This window comes from Oncorhynchus mykiss, unplaced genomic scaffold (assembly GCF_013265735.2).
Source record: "Oncorhynchus mykiss isolate Arlee unplaced genomic scaffold, USDA_OmykA_1.1 un_scaffold_144, whole genome shotgun sequence".
Taxonomy (NCBI): domain Eukaryota; kingdom Metazoa; phylum Chordata; class Actinopteri; order Salmoniformes; family Salmonidae; genus Oncorhynchus; species Oncorhynchus mykiss.
The window spans coordinates 604,013-620,235 of record NW_023493665.1 but is presented as its reverse complement, the minus strand read 5'-3'; the positions used below and the strand labels follow the sequence as shown (position 1 = coordinate 620,235).

The window sequence follows — 16,223 nt, the reverse complement described above, 5'->3', positions numbered from 1 at the left end:
CCACTGGTCAGGTCCTAGCTCGTCCCAGCCTGGGGGAAGGAGAGACTACCCACTGGTCAGGTCCCAGCCTGGGGGAAGGAGAGACTACCCAGAAACCCTTTCAGTCCCTTCACCCCCCCTCTTGTAGAAACCTTTGAATCTGATGAAGGCATCAGAGAACCAACCTGGTCCTCTATTATTAACCTTCTCTCTCTCTCTCTTTCCCCCGTCTGCCTCTCTCCCTCCATTCCCCTCTCTATCTCTCTCCCTCCATTCCCCTCTCTCTCTCTCTCTCTATCCATTCCCCTCTCTCTCTCTCTCTCTCCATTCCCCTCTCTCTCTCTCTCTCTCCATTCCCCTTTCTCTCTCTCTCTCCATTCCCCTCTCTCTCTCTTTCTCTCCATTCCCCTCTCTCTCTCTCTCCCTCCTTTCCCCTCTCTCTTTCTCTCTCCCTCCACCTTCTGCCTCTCTCTCTCTCTCTCCCTCCATTCCTCTCTCCCTCTCTCTCTGTCTCTCTCGCTCTCGCTCTCTCTCTCTCTCTCTCCTCCTGTAGAAAGCTTTGAGTCTCTGATAAAGGCATCAGAGAACCACACCAACCTGGTCCTCCAGGCGTCGTACCGTAACATGGCTGGGGAGGCGTCAGGTCTGGTGAGAGAGTTGTTCACTGACGTCGGCCTCTTCCTCCTTGGCTCCGAACTCAACGTTGATGACATCACCAGCCGCTTCTTCGACGCTCTCTTCCCATTGGTCTACCACCACCTCATCAACCCCAGCCTCAGCCGCGTCACCCCCGGTTACGCCGAGTGCGTCCGCACCGCCCGCCGCGATTTGTCCCCGTTCGGCGCCGCTCCGGGAGTCCTAGCCAATCAGATCGGGAGGTCGGGGGTCGGGGGTCGTGTGCTGTTACAGGCGCTGCACCTCGGCGTAGAGGTGATCAACACCACGGATCACCTGGTGTTTAGCAGGGAGTGTCGCAGAGCTCTGCTCAGGATGCAGTACTGTCCCCACTGCCACGGACTCACCCTGTCTAAACCCTGTATGGGCTACTGTCTCAACGTGATGCGTGGCTGTCTGGCTAGCATGGCTGAGGTAACCCTGCCGTTGTTTTACACGTGATAACACCACCACTATTCTATAGATTCCCTCTGCTTGTTATCTATAGGTTCCCTCTGCTTGTTATCTATAGGTTCCCTCTGCTTGTTATCTATTCATCTATTCTATAGATTCTCTCTGCTTGTTATCTATTCTATAGATTCCCTCTGCTTGTTATCTATAGGTTCCCTCTGCTTGTTATCTATTCTATAGATTCTCTCTGCTTGTTATCTATTCTATAGGTTCCCTCTGCTTGTTATCTATTAATCTATTCTATAGGTTCCCTCTGCTTGTTATCTACTCTATAGGTTCCCTCTGCTTGTTATCTATTCTATAGGTTCCCTCTGCTTGTTATCTATTCTATAGGTTCCCTCTGCTTGTTATCTATTCTATAGGTTCCCTCTGCTTGTTATCTATTCTATAGGTTCCCTCTGCTTGTTATCTATTCTATAGGTTCCCTCTGCTTGTTATCTATTCTATAGGTTCCCTCTGCTTGTTATCTATTCTATAGGTTCCCTCTGCTTGTTATCTATTCTATAGGTTCCCTCTGCTTGTTATCTATTCTATAGGTTCCCTCTGCTTGTTATCTATTCTATAGGTTCCCTCTGCTTGTTATCTATTCTATAGGTTCCCTCTGCTTGTTATCTATTCTATAGGTTCCCTCTGCTTGTTATCTATTCATCTATTCTATAGATTCCCTCTGCTTGTTATCTATAGGTTCCCTCTGCTTGTTATCTATAGGTTCCCTCTGCTTGTTATCTATTCATCTATTCTATAGATTCCCTCTGCTTGTTATCTATAGGTTCCCTCTGCTTGTTATCTATAGGTTCCCTCTGCTTGTTATCTACTTCATCTATTCTATAGATTCCCTCTGCTTGTTATCTATAGATTCCCTCTGCTTGTTATCTATAGGTTCCCTCTGCTTGTTATCTATTCTATAGGTTCCCTCTGCTTGTTATCTATAGATTCCCTCTGCTTGTTATCTATAGGTTCCCTCTGCTTGTTATCTATTCTATAGGTTCCCTCTGCTTGTTATCTATAGATTCCCTCTGCTTGTTATCTATTCTATAGATTCCCTCAGCTTGTTATCTATTCTATAGATTCCCTCTGCTTGTTATCTATTCTATAGGTTCCCTCTGCTTGTTATCTATTCATCTATTCTATAGATTCCCTCTGCTTGTTATCTATAGATTCCCTCTGCTTGTTATCTATAGGTTCCCTCTGCTTGTTATCTATTCTATAGGTTCCCTCTGCTTGTTATCTATAGGTTCCCTCTGCTTGTTATCTATTCTATAGATTCCCTCTGCTTGTTATCTACTTCATCTATTCTATGGATTCCCTCTGCTTGTTATCTATGGGTTCTCTCTGCTTGTTATCTATAGATTCCCTCTGCTTGTTATCTATAGGTTCTCTCTGCTTGTTATCTATAGATTCCCTCTGCTTGTTATCTATTCTATAGGTTCCCTCTGCTTGTTATCTATTCTATAGGTTCCCTCTGCTTGTTATCTATTCTATAGGTTCCCTCTGCTTGTTATCTATTCTATAGGTTCCCTCTGCTTGTTATCTATTCTATAGATTCCCTCTGCTTGTTATCTACTTCATCTATTCTATAGATTCCCTCTGCTTGTTATCTATAGATTCCCTCTGCTTGTTATCTATAGGTTCCCTCTGCTTGTTATCTATTCATCTATTCTATAGGTTCCCTCTGCTTGTTATCTATTCTATAGGTTCCCTCTGCTTGTTATCTATAGGTTCCCTCTGCTTGTTATCTATTCTATAGGTTCCCTCTGCTTGTTATCTACTTCATCTATTCTATAGATTCCCTCTGCTTGTTATCTATTCTATAGGTTCCCTCTGCTTGTTATCTATTCTATAGGTTCCCTCTGCTTGTTATCTACTTCATCTATTCTATAGATTCCCTCTGCTTGTTATCTACTTCATCTATTCTATAGATTCCCTCTGCTTGTTATCTACTTCATCTATTCTATAGGTTCCCTCTGCTTGTTATCTATTCTATAGGTTCCCTCTGCTTGTTATCTATTCTATAGGTTCCCTCTGCTTGTTATCTATTCTATAGGTTCCCTCTGCTTGTTATCTATTCTATAGATTCCCTCTGCTTGTTATCTATTCTATAGGTTCCCTCTGCTTGTTATCTATTCTATAGGTTTCCTCGGCTTGTTATCTATTCTATAGGTTCCCTCTGCTTGTTATCTATTCTATAGGTTCCCTCTGCTTGTTATCTATTCTATAGATTCCCTCTGCTTGTTATCTATTCTATAGGTTCCCTCTGCTTGTTATCTATTCTATAGGTTCTCTCTGCTTGTTATCTATTCTATAGATTCCCTCTGCTTGTTATCTATTCTATAGGTTCCCTCTGCTTGTTATCTATTCTATAGGTTCCCTCTGCTTGTTATCTATTCTATAGGTTCCCTCTGCTTGTTATCTATTCTATGGGTTCCCTCTGCTTGTTATCTATTCTATAGGTTCCCTCTGCTTGTTATCTATTCTATAGGTTCCCTCTGCTTGTTATCTATTCTATAGGTTCCCTCTGCTTGTTATCTATTCTATAGGTTCCCTCTGCTTGTTATCTATTCATCTATTCTATAGATTTTCTCTGCTTGTTATCTATAGGTTCCCTCTGCTTGTTATCTATAGGTTCCCTCTGCTTGTTATCTATTCATCTATTCTATAGATTCCCTCTGCTTGTTATCTATAGGTTCCCTCTGCTTGTTATCTATAGGTTCCCTCTGCTTGTTATCTACTTCATCTATTCTTAGATTCCCTCTGCTTGTTATCTATAGATTCCCTCTGCTTGTTATCTATAGGTTCCCTCTGCTTGTTATCTATTCTATAGGTTCCCTCTCCTTGTTATCTATAGATTCCCTCTGCTTGTTATCTATAGGTTCCCTCTGCTTGTTATCTATTCTATAGGTTCCCTCTGCTTGTTATCTATAGATTCCCTCTGCTTGTTATCTATTCTATAGATTCCCTCTGCTTGTTATCTATAGATTCCCTCTGCTTGTTATCTATAGGTTCCCTCTGCTTGTTATCTATAGGTTCCCTCTGCTTGTTATCTATTCTATAGGTTCCCTCTGCTTGTTATCTATAGATTCCCTCTGCTTGTTATCTATAGGTTCCCTCTGCTTGTTATCTATTCTATAGATTCCCTCTGCTTGTTATCTACTTCATCTATTCTATAGATTCCCTCTGCTTGTTATCTATGGGTTCTCTCTGCTTGTTATCTATAGATTCCCTCTGCTTGTTATCTATAGGTTCTCTCTGCTTGTTATCTATAGATTCCCTCTGCTTGTTATCTATTCTATAGGTTCCCTCTGCTTGTTATCTATTCTATAGGTTCCCTCTGCTTGTTATCTATTCTATAGGTTCCCTCTGCTTGTTATCTATTCTATAGGTTCCCTCTGCTTGTTATCTATTCTATAGATTCCCTCTGCTTGTTATCTACTTCATCTATTCTATAGATTCCCTCTGCTTGTTATCTATAGATTCCCTCTGCTTGTTATCTATAGGTTCCCTCTGCTTGTTATCTATTCATCTATTCTATAGGTTCCCTCTGCTTGTTATCTATTCTATAGGTTCCCTCTGCTTGTTATCTATAGGTTCCCTCTGCTTGTTATCTATTCTATAGGTTCCCTCTGCTTGTTATCTACTTCATCTATTCTATAGATTCCCTCTGCTTGTTATCTATTCTATAGGTTCCCTCTGCTTGTTATCTATTCTATAGGTTCCCTCTGCTTGTTATCTACTTCATCTATTCTATAGATTCCCTCTGCTTGTTATCTACTTCATCTATTCTATAGATTCCCTCTGCTTGTTATCTACTTCATCTATTCTATAGGTTCCCTCTGCTTGTTATCTATTCTATAGGTTCCCTCTGCTTGTTATCTATTCTATAGGTTCCCTCTGCTTGTTATCTATTCTATAGGTTCCCTCTGCTTGTTATCTATTCTATAGGTTCCCTCTGCTTGTTATCTATTCTATAGGTTCCCTCTGCTTGTTATCTATTCTATAGGTTCCCTCGGCTTGTTATCTATTCTATAGGTTCCCTCTGCTTGTTATCTATTCTATAGGTTCCCTCTGCTTGTTATCTATTCTATAGATTCCCTCTGCTTGTTATCTATTCTATAGGTTCCCTCTGCTTGTTATCTATTCTATAGGTTCTCTCTGCTTGTTATCTATTCTATAGATTCCCTCTGCTTGTTATCTATTCTATAGGTTCCCTCTGCTTGTTATCTATTCTATAGGTTCCCTCTGCTTGTTATCTATTCTATAGGTTCCCTCTGCTTGTTATCTATTCTATAGGTTCCCTCTGCTTGTTATCTATTCTATAGGTTCCCTCTGCTTGTTATCTATTCTATAGGTTCCCTCTGCTTGTTATCTACTTCATCTATTCTATAGATTCCCTCTGCTTGTTATCTATTCTATAGGTTCCCTCTGCTTGTTATCTATTCTATAGGTTCCCTCTGCTTGTTATCTACTTCATCTATTCTATAGATTCCCTCTGCTTGTTATCTACTTCATCTATTCTATAGATTCCCTCTGCTTGTTATCTACTTCATCTATTCTATAGGTTCCCTCTGCTTGTTATCTATTCTATAGGTTCCCTCTGCTTGTTATCTATTCTATAGGTTCCCTCTGCTTGTTATCTATTCTATAGGTTCCCTCTGCTTGTTATCTATTCTATAGGTTCCCTCTGCTTGTTATCTATTCTATAGGTTCCCTCTGCTTGTTATCTATTCTATAGGTTCCCTCGGCTTGTTATCTATTCTATAGGTTCCCTCTGCTTGTTATCTATTCTATAGGTTCCCTCTGCTTGTTATCTATTCTATAGATTCCCTCTGCTTGTTATCTATTCTATAGGTTCCCTCTGCTTGTTATCTATTCTATAGGTTCTCTCTGCTTGTTATCTATTCTATAGATTCCCTCTGCTTGTTATCTATTCTATAGGTTCCCTCTGCTTGTTATCTATTCTATAGGTTCCCTCTGCTTGTTATCTATTCTATAGGTTCCCTCTGCTTGTTATCTATTCTATAGGTTCCCTCTGCTTGTTATCTATTCTATAGGTTCCCTCTGCTTGTTATCTATTCTATAGGTTCCCTCTGCTTGTTATCTATTCATATATTCTATAGATTCCCTCTGCTTGTAATCTATTCTATAGGTTCCCTCTGCTTGTTATCTATTCTATAGGTTCCCTCTGCTTGTTATCTATTCTATAGGTTCCCTCTGCTTGTTATCTATTCTATAGGTTCCCTCTGCTTGTTATCTATTCTATAGGTTCCCTCTGCTTGTTATCTATTCTATAGGTTCCCTCTGCTCTATTCATCTCAGCTCCTTGTTTCATTTTGATTTGTTTTACTTGGAAAGTGTGTTTTTTTATTTTTTTTAAAGGTTGTAAAAATATTTTGATTTTGATTTGAGGTGGACCCCCATTGGAGAGAATTCGTGAGGTCGTTAGAGGGGCTGTCGGCACGCATGCACGGATCTCAGGACCTGGAGCAAGTGCTGCTGGGAGTTCACGCCGTCGTCCACGACGCCGTCGCACATGCTCAGAGGAACGGGCCACACCTCTCGGCACAGGTGAGGTGTTTGGTGACGCGTTGTCGTCCCCTGTTGGATTGTCATTGTCAGGATTAAGTTCAGAGAGCATTTTAGAAATGTGCTTCAGACTAAGTGATTAACATGAAACCAACCAGTCACCAGATTAAGTGAATAATGTCCCTATAAAACCAACCAGTCACCAGACTAAGTGAATAATGTCCCTATAAAACCAACCAGTCACCAGACTAAGTGAATAATGTCCCTATAAAACCAACCAGTCACCAGACTAAGTGATTAACATGAAACCAACCAGTCACCAGACTAAGTGATAATGTCCCTATAAAACCAACCAGTCACCAGACTAAGTGAATAACATGAAACCAACCAGTCACCAGACTAAGTGAATAATGTCCCTATAAAACCAACCAGTCACCAGACTAAGTGATTAACATGAAACCAACCAGTCACCAGACTAAGTGAATAATGTCCCTATAAAACCAACCAGTCACCAGACTAAGTGATTAACATGAAACCAACCAGTCACCAGACTAAGTGAATAATGTCCCTATAAAACCAACCAGTCACCAGACTAAGTGAATAATGTCCCTATAAAACCAACCAGTCACCAGACTAAGTGATAATGTCCCTATAAAACCAACCAGTCACCAGACTAAGTGAATAATGTCCCTATAAAACCAACCAGTCACCAGACTAAGTGAATAATGTCCCTATAAAACCAACCAGTCACCAGACTCAGTGAATAATGTCCCTATAAAACCAACCAGTCACCAGACTAAGTGAATAATGTCCCTATAAAACCAACCAGTCACCAGACTCAGTGAATAATGTCCCTATAAAACCAACCAGTCACCAGACTAAGTGAATAATGTCCCTATAAAACCAGCCAGTCACCAGACTAAGTGAATAATGTCCCTATAAAACCAACCATTCACCAGACTAAGTGAATAATGTCCCTATAAAACCAACCAGTCACCAGACTAAGTGAATAATGTCCCTATAAAACCAACCAGTCACCAGACTCAGTGAATAATGTCCCTATAAAACCAACCAGTCACCAGACTAAGTGAATACTGTCCTTATAAACTGATGAAGAAGGAAGAAACACATTTTTCTCAGAAAGAGAGACAGAGTTGTAATACTGATCTGAGGTTTAATGACCGAACCAACTGCTACCACTCCGTCACCCAGGAATGTACTGCAGACCACACACACACACACACACACACACACAGAGTACATACCAGTCAACAACAGCGTGCCCAGAACATTCTCAGAATAGACCATTGTGGGCAGGGAGCGCCAGTAGCCAGAAGAGGTTGTCCAGACTGTTAACCAGAGAGTTAGATCATCCCCAGTAGCCAGAAGAGGTTGTCCAGACTGTTAACCAGGGAGAGTTAGATCATCCCCAGTAGCCAGAAGATACTGTCCTGTTAACCAGGGAGAGTTAGATCATCCCCAGTAGTCAGAAGAGGTTGTCCAGACTGTTAACCAGGGAGAGTTAGATCATCCCCAGTGGCCAGAAGAGACTGTCCTGTTAACCAGGGAGAGTTAGATCATCCCCAGTGGCCAGAAGAGACTGTCCTGTTAACCACGGAGAGTTAGCTCATCCCCAGTGGTCAGAAGAGACTGTCCTGTTAACCAGGTAGAGTTAGATCATCCCCAGTGGCCAGAAGAGACTGTCCTGTTAACCAGGGAGAGTTAGATCATCCCCAGTGGCCAGAAGAGACTGTCCTGTTAACCACGGAGAGTTAGCTCATCCCCAGTGGTCAGAAGAGACTGTCCTGTTAACCAGGTAGAGTTAGATCATCCCCAGTGACCAGAAGAGGTTGTCCAGACTGTTAACCAGAGAGAGTTAGATCATCCCCAGTGACCAGAAGAGGTTGTCCAGACTGTTAACCAGAGAGAGTTAGCTCATCCCCAGTGACCAGAAGAGGTTGTCCAGACTGTTAACCAGTGAGAGTTAGATCATCCCCAGTGGTCAGAAGAGACTGTCCTGTTAACCAGGGAGAGTTAGATCATCCCCAGTGGCCAGAAGAGACTGTCCTGTTAACCAGAGAGAGTTAGATCATCCCCAGTAGCCAGAAGAGGTTGTCCAGACTGTTAACCAGAGAGAGTTAGATCATCCCCAGTGGCCAGAAGAGGTTGTCCAGACTGTTAACCAGAGAGAGTTAGATCATCCCCAGTGGCCAGAAGAGGTTGTCCAGACTGTTAACCAGGGAGAGTTAGATCATCCCCAGTAGCCAGAAGAGGTTGTCCAGACTGTTAACCAGAGAGAGTTAGATTATCCCCAGTCAGTCCTGGGACATATGAGCTTGACTGGGTCCCAAACGGGCCCCTATTCTTGTTCTGAGAAATGAAGGCTATTTATTCCATGTGAGAAATTGCCAAGAAACTGAAGGTCTGGTACAACGCTGTGTACTACTCCCTTCACAGAACAGGAACCATTATCCCTGTGGAACGCTTTCTACACCTTGTAGAGTCCGTGGCCTGATGAATTGAGGCTGTTCTGAGGGCAAAAGGTGGGGGGGTGTAACTCAATATTAGGAAGGTGTTCCTGATGTTTGGTATACTCAGGGTATAAACAGTATAATGTGTGGTATACTCAGGGTAGACTACAGTATAATGTGTGGTATACTCAGGGTATAAACATTATAATGTGTGGTATACTCAGGGTAGACTACAGTATAATGTGTGGTATACTCAGGGTAGACTACAGTATAATGTTTGGTATACTCAGGGTAAACTACAGTATAATGTGTGGTATACTCAGGGTAGACTACAGTATAATGTGTGGTATACTCAGGGTAGACTACAGTATAATGTGTGGTATACTCAGGGTAGACTACAGTATAATGTGTGGTATACTCAGGGTATAAACAGTATAATGTGTGGTATACTCAGGGTAGACTACAGTATAATGTGTGTTATACTCAGGGTATAAACAGTATAATGTGTGGTATACTCAGGGTAAACTATAATATAATGTGTGGTATACTCAAGGTATAAACAGTATAATGTGTGGTATACTCAGGGTAGACTACAGTATAATGTGTGGTATACTCAGGGTAGACTACAGTATAATGTGTGGTATACTCAGGGTAAACTACAGTATAATGTTTGGTATACCCAGGGTAAACTACAGTATAATGTGTGGTATACTCAGGGTAAACTACAGTATAATGTTTGGTATACCCAGGGTAAACTACAGTATAATGTGTGGTATACTCAGGGTATAAACAGTATAATGTGTGGTAGACTACAGTATAATGTGTGGTATACTCAGGGTAAACTACAGTATAATGTTTGGTATACCCAGGGTAAACTACAGTATAATGTGTGGTATACTCAGGGTATAAACAGTATAATGTGTGGTAGACTACAGTATAATGTGTGGTTAACTCAGGGTAGACTACAGTATAATGTGTGGTATACTCAGGGTAGACTACAGTATAATGTGTGGTTAACTCAGGGTAGACTACAGTATAATGTGTGGTATACTCAGGGTAGACTACAGTGAGTAGTGTACACTAGACTGGCTCACTTCAACAGACTACAGTGAGTAGTGTACACTAGACTGGCTCACTTCAACAGACTACAGTGAGTAGTGTACACTAGACTGGCTCACTTCAACATAGACTACAGTGAGTAGTGTACACTAGACTGGCTCACTTCAACATATACTACAGTGAGTAGTGTACACTAGACTGACTCACTTCAACATAGACTACAGTGAGTAGTGTACACTAGACTGGCTCACTTCAACATAGACTACAGTGAGTAGTGTACACTAGACTGGCTCACTTCAACATAGACTACATTGAGTAGTGTACACTAGACTGGCTCTCTTCAACACAGACTACAGTGAGTAGTGTACACTAGACTGGCTCTCTTCAACAGACTACAGTGAGTAGTGTACACTAGACTGGCTCTCTTCAACAGACTACAGTGAGTAGTGTACACTAGACTGGCTCTCTTCAACAGACTACAGTGAGTAGTGTACACTAGACTGGCTCTTTTCAACAGACTACAGTGAGTAAGTAGTGTACACTAGACTGGCTCTCTTCAACAGACTACAGTGAGTAGTGTACACTAGACTGGCTCCCTTCAACAGACTACAGTGAGTAGTGTACACTAGACTGGCTCTCTTCAACAGACTACAGTGAGTAGTGTACACTAGACTGGCTCCCTTCAACAGACTACAGTGAGTAGTGTACACTAGACTGGCTCTCTTCAACAGACTACAGTGAGTAGTGTACACTAGACTGGCTCACTTCAACATAGACTACAGTGAGTAGTGTAGACTAGACTGGCTCACTTCAACATAGACTACAGTGAGTAGTGTACACTAGACTGGCTCACTTCAACATAGACTACAGTGAGTAGTGTACACTAGACTGGCTCACTTCAACATATACTACAGTGAGTAGTGTACACTAGACTGGCTCACTTCAACACAGACTACAGTGAGTAGTGTACACTAGACTGGCTCACTTCAACATAGACTACAGTGAGTAGTGTAGACTAGACTGGCTCACTTCAACACAGACTACAGTGAGTAGTGTACACTAGACTGGCTCCCTTCAACATAGACTTCAGTGAATAGTGTACACTAGACTGGCTCACTTCAACAGACTACAGTGAGTAGTGTACACTAGACTGGCTCACTTCAACAGACTACAGTGAGTAGTGTACACTAGACTGGCTCCCTTCAACATAGACTACAGTGAGTAGTGTGCACTAGACTGACTCACTTCAACATAGACTACAGTGAGTAGTGTACACTAGACTGGCTCACTTCAACATAGACTACAGTGAGTAGTGTACACTAGACTGGCTCACTTCAACATAGACTACAGTGAGTAGTGTACACTAGACTGGCTCACTTCAACAGTAGACTACAGTGAGTAGTGTACACTAGACTGGCTCCCTTCAACATAGACTACAGTGAGTAGTGTACACTAGACTGGCTCCCTTCAACATAGACTACAGTGAGTAGTGTACACTAGACTGGCTCACTTCAACATAGACTTCAGTGAGTAGTGTACACTAGACTGGCTCACTTCAACATAGACTACAGTGAGTAGTGTACACTAGACTGGCTCACTTCAACATAGACTACAGTGAGTAGTGTACACTAGACTGGCTCTCTTCAACAGACTAGAGTGAGTAGTGTACACTAGACTGGCTCACTTCAACAGTAGACTACAGTGAGTAGTGTACACTAGACTGGCTCCCTTCAACATAGACTACAGTGTGTAATAATGTTTGGTACTCAGTGTATATGAGATCTTATACCAATGTAAGCAAGGTTTAAAGGATTATGTTTTAATCAATATTATATCTGTTTGGGCTTCTTATCGTCTTATTTCTAATTACGTTCAGTCCCCTGACCGTCAGCCCCCTGACCGTCAGCCCCCTGACCGTCAGCCCCCTGACCGTCAGCCCCCTGACCGTCAGCCCCCTGACCGTCAGCCCCCTGACCGTCAGCCCCCTGACCGTCAGCCCCCTGACCGTCAGCCCCCTGACCGTCAGTCCCCTGACCGTCAGCCCCCTGACCGCCAGGCCCCTGACCGCCAGACCCCTGACCATCAGCCCCCTGACCGTCAGCCCCCTGACCGCCAGACCCCTGACCGCCAGCCCCCTGACCGCCAGTCCCCTGACCGTCAGCCCCCTGACCGCCAGTCCCCTGACCATCAGCCCCCTGACCGGTACTCTGGGTCCATCTAGTGGAGACATCCTGCCACTGCACCCTGTTAGGAGGGAGTCCTCTGGGTCCATCTAGTGGAGACATTCCTATCACTGCACCCTGTTAGGAGGGAGTCCTCTGGGTCCATCTAGTGGAGACATCCTGCCACTGCACCCTGTTAGGAGGGAGTCCTCTGGGTCCATCTAGTGGAGACATCCTGCCACTGCACCCTGTTAGGACCTCTCTAACATTAGGACCTGTACATCAGCTGATTGTCCTCTGTGTTTGTTGTGCTCCAGGTGTATAAAGTATGTGGTCGTCCCAGTAGACAGCCTGCCCAGTCAGTCAGCGGCCAGCAGGACGGAGAGTCCATCCCTCTCAAAGCCTTCATCAGAGAAACAGGAAACAACCTGGCTACCAGGAGGAAGTGAGTACACTGTCTCAGTTCACCACTGCTAACCACTCACTTCATAGTCCTCATTTTCTACTCAGCACTTCTTCAGCACTTCTAGACAGCACTCAAAAGGTTGAGATCTCAGGGTGTATTTAGTTGTTGATTAAGGTTTGCTTAGATGATGATTTTAGCGTTATGAGGCTCTTGAGAGGACTGGGGGTGTGGAAGTATACCAGCGTTGGTCCCCCCCGTGTGTCTGTCTCAACAGAGAGTTCCTGAACAGTCTGCGTTTGTACCGTACCTTCTACGGTGGCCTGGCGGACCAGCTGTGTGTCAACCAGCTGGCCTCCGCCGATGGACTGGCCTGCTGGAACGGAGCCGACGTTGTCAAGAGGTACGTGACCCCCCCCCCCCCCCCCCCCCACTGCCCCCCCCTCACACACACACAGACCTATCACCTATGACCCCCCCTCACACACACAGACCTATCACCTATGACCCCCCTTCCCCCCACTGCCCCCCCCTCACACACACACACAGACCTATCACCTATGACCCCCCCCCCACTGCCCACCCCTCACACACACACAGACCTATCACCTATGACCCCCCCCTATCACCTATGACCCCCCCCTATCACCTATGACCCCCCCCTATCACCTATGACCCCCCCCTATCACCTATGACCCCACCTATCACCTATGACCCCCCCCCTATCACCTATGACCCCCCCCTATCACCTATGACCCCACCTATCACCTATGAACCCCCATCACCTATGACCCCCCCCTATCACCTATAACCCCCCCCTATCACCTATGACCCCCTCCTATCACTATGACCCCCCCCACTGCCCCCCTCACACACACACAGACCTATCACCTATGACCCCCCTATCACTATGACCCCCCCCCATCACCTATGACCCCCCCCTATCACCTATGACCCCCTCCTATCACTATGACCCCCCCCCACTGCCCCCCTCACACACACACAGACCTATCACCTATGACCCCCCCATCACTATGACCCCCCCCCTATCACCTATGACCCCCCCTATCACCTATGACCCCCCCCCCTATCCCCTATGACCCCCCCTATCACCTACGACCCCCCCTATCCCCTATGACCCCCCCTATCCCCTATGACCCCCCCCAGCACCATGGATTCTGAAGTTCAAAAGGAGAAACTACGAGCCCTTCACTGTTCCCATCAAGCATCTCTTTCTGTTTGTCTGTCTCCTCCTCCTCCGTCCCCTGGGGGACCTGTCCTCTCCTCCTCCGTCCCCTGGGGGACCTGTCCTCTCCTCCTCCTCCTCCTCCGTCCCCTGGGGGACCTGTCCTCTCCTCCTCCTCCGTCCCCCTAGAGGACCTGTCCTCTCCTCCTCCTCCTCCTCCGTCCCCTGGGGGACCTCTCCTCCTCCGTCCCCTGGGGGACCTGTCCTCCTCCGTCCCCTGGGGGACCTGTCCTCCTCCGTCCCCTGGGGGACCTGTCCTCCTCCGTCCCCTGGGGGACCTGTCCTCTCCTCCTCCTCCTCCGTCCCCTGGGGGACCTGTCCTCTCCTCCTCCTCCGTCCCCCTAGAGGACCTGTCCTCTCCTCCTCCTCCTCCGTCCCCTGGGGGACCTGTCCTCTCCTCCTCCGTCCCCTGGGGGACCTGTCCTCTCCTCCTCCTCCGTCCCTTGGGGGACCTGTCCTCCTCCTCCTCCTCCGTCCCCTGGGGGACCTCTCCTCTCCTCCTCCTCCGTCCCCTGGGGGACCTGTCCTCCTCCTCCTCCGTCCCCTGGGGGACCTGTCCTCTCCTCCTCCTCCGTCCCCTGGGGGACCTGTCCTCTCCTCCTCCTCCGTCCCCTGGGGGACCTGTCCTCCTCCTCCATCCCCCTGGGTGACCTGTCCTCCTCCTCCGTCCCCTGGGGGACCTGTCCTCTCCTCCTCCTCCTCCTCCATCCCCCTGGGGGACCTGTCCTCCTCCTCCATCCCCCTGGGGGACCTGTCCTCCTCCTCCGTCCCCCTGGGGGACCTGTCCTCTCCTCCTCCTCCATCCCCCTGGGTGACCTGTCCTCTTCTCCTCCTCCTCCTCCATCCCCCTGGGGGACCTGTCCTCTCCTCCATCCCCCTGGGGGACCTGTCCTCCTCCTCCGTCCCCCTGGGGGACCTGTCCTCTCCTCCTCCTCCATCCCCCTGGGGGACCTGTCCTCTCCTCCTTCTCCTCCTCCATCCCCCTGGGGGACCTCTCCTCCTCCTCCATCCCCCTGGGGGACCTGTCCTCCTCCTCCGTCCCCTGGGGGACCTGTCCTCTCCTCCTCCTCCATCCCCCTGGGGGACCTGTCCTCTCCTCCTCCTCCATCCCCCTGGGGGACCTGTCCTCTCCTCGTCCTCCATCCCCCTGGGGGACCTGTCCTCTCCTCCATCTCCCTGGGGGACCTGTCCTCTCCTCCTCAATCAAGCATCTCTTTCTGTTTGTCTGTCTCTGACAACACAGTCCCCTCACGGTCATGTGTCTGTGTCAGAGTCTTATCTCTGAGAATAAAGCTAGGGCCCGAGGAGACATGGTCACCCTCGTTTCCACGGTGACGGGCCGTGTAATGTGTGTCCTGTCTTTTATCTTGATGGTGGCCCGCTTTTACTTTTCACTTCCTGCCTCTTCGACCAATGACCAACGACCAATGAACAATGACCAACGACCAATGATCTCGTTGGAGGCAGCAGTGATGATATCAACAGAGAGACACTGGCTGTGTCCCTAATGGCAGCCTTATGGACCAGGGCCCCTAGGGAATAGGGTGCCATTAGGGCTTCAGGCACTATTCAAATCCCCGGCAGAGTCAACAGTGTTTGATTCAAATCCCCAGCAGAGTCAACAGTGTTTGATTCAAATCCCCAGCAGAGTCAACAGTGTTTGATTCAAATCCCCAGCAGAGTCAACAGTGTTTGATTCAAATCCCCAGCAGAGTCAACAGTGTTTGATTCAAATCCCCAGCAGAGTCAACCGTGTTTGATTCAAATCCCCAGCAGAGTCAACAGTGTTTGATTCAAATCCCCAGCAGAGTCAACCGTGTTTGATTCAAATCTCCAGCAGGGTCAACAGTGTTTGATTCAAATCTCCAGTAGGGTCAACAGTGTTTGATTCAAATCCCCAGCAGAGTCAACAGTGTTTGATTCAAATCCCCAGCAGAGTCAACAGTGTTTGATTCAAATCCCCAGCAGAGTCAACCGTGTTTGATTCAAATCCCCAGCAGAGTCAACAGTGTTTGATTCAAATCCCCAGCAGAGTCAACAGTGTTTGATTCAAATCCCCAGCAGAGTCAACAGTGTTTGATTCAAATCCCCAGCAGAGTCAACAGTGTTTGATTCAAATCTCCAGCAGGGTCAACAGTGTTTGATTCAAATCTCCAGTAGGGTCAACAGTGTTTGATTCAAATCCCCAGCAGAGTCAACAGTGTTTGATTCAAATCCCCAGCAGAGTCAACAGTGTTTGATTCAAATCCACAGCAGAG

General features: G+C 46.2%; 1 protein-coding gene across 1 annotated transcript in view; it reads left to right on the top strand.

The window, feature by feature from the left end:
• gpc5a (glypican 5a) overlaps positions 1–16,223 on the top strand; it is a 306,601-nt gene that overhangs the window by 56,620 nt on the left and 233,758 nt on the right. Inside the window, exons 3-6 of the mRNA XM_036972358.1 lie at positions 533–1,068; positions 6,508–6,666; positions 12,634–12,761; positions 12,997–13,122. Coding sequence (XP_036828253.1) covers positions 533–1,068; positions 6,508–6,666; positions 12,634–12,761; positions 12,997–13,122 — 949 coding nt within the window. The remainder of the gene's footprint in view (positions 1–532; positions 1,069–6,507; positions 6,667–12,633; positions 12,762–12,996; positions 13,123–16,223) is intronic.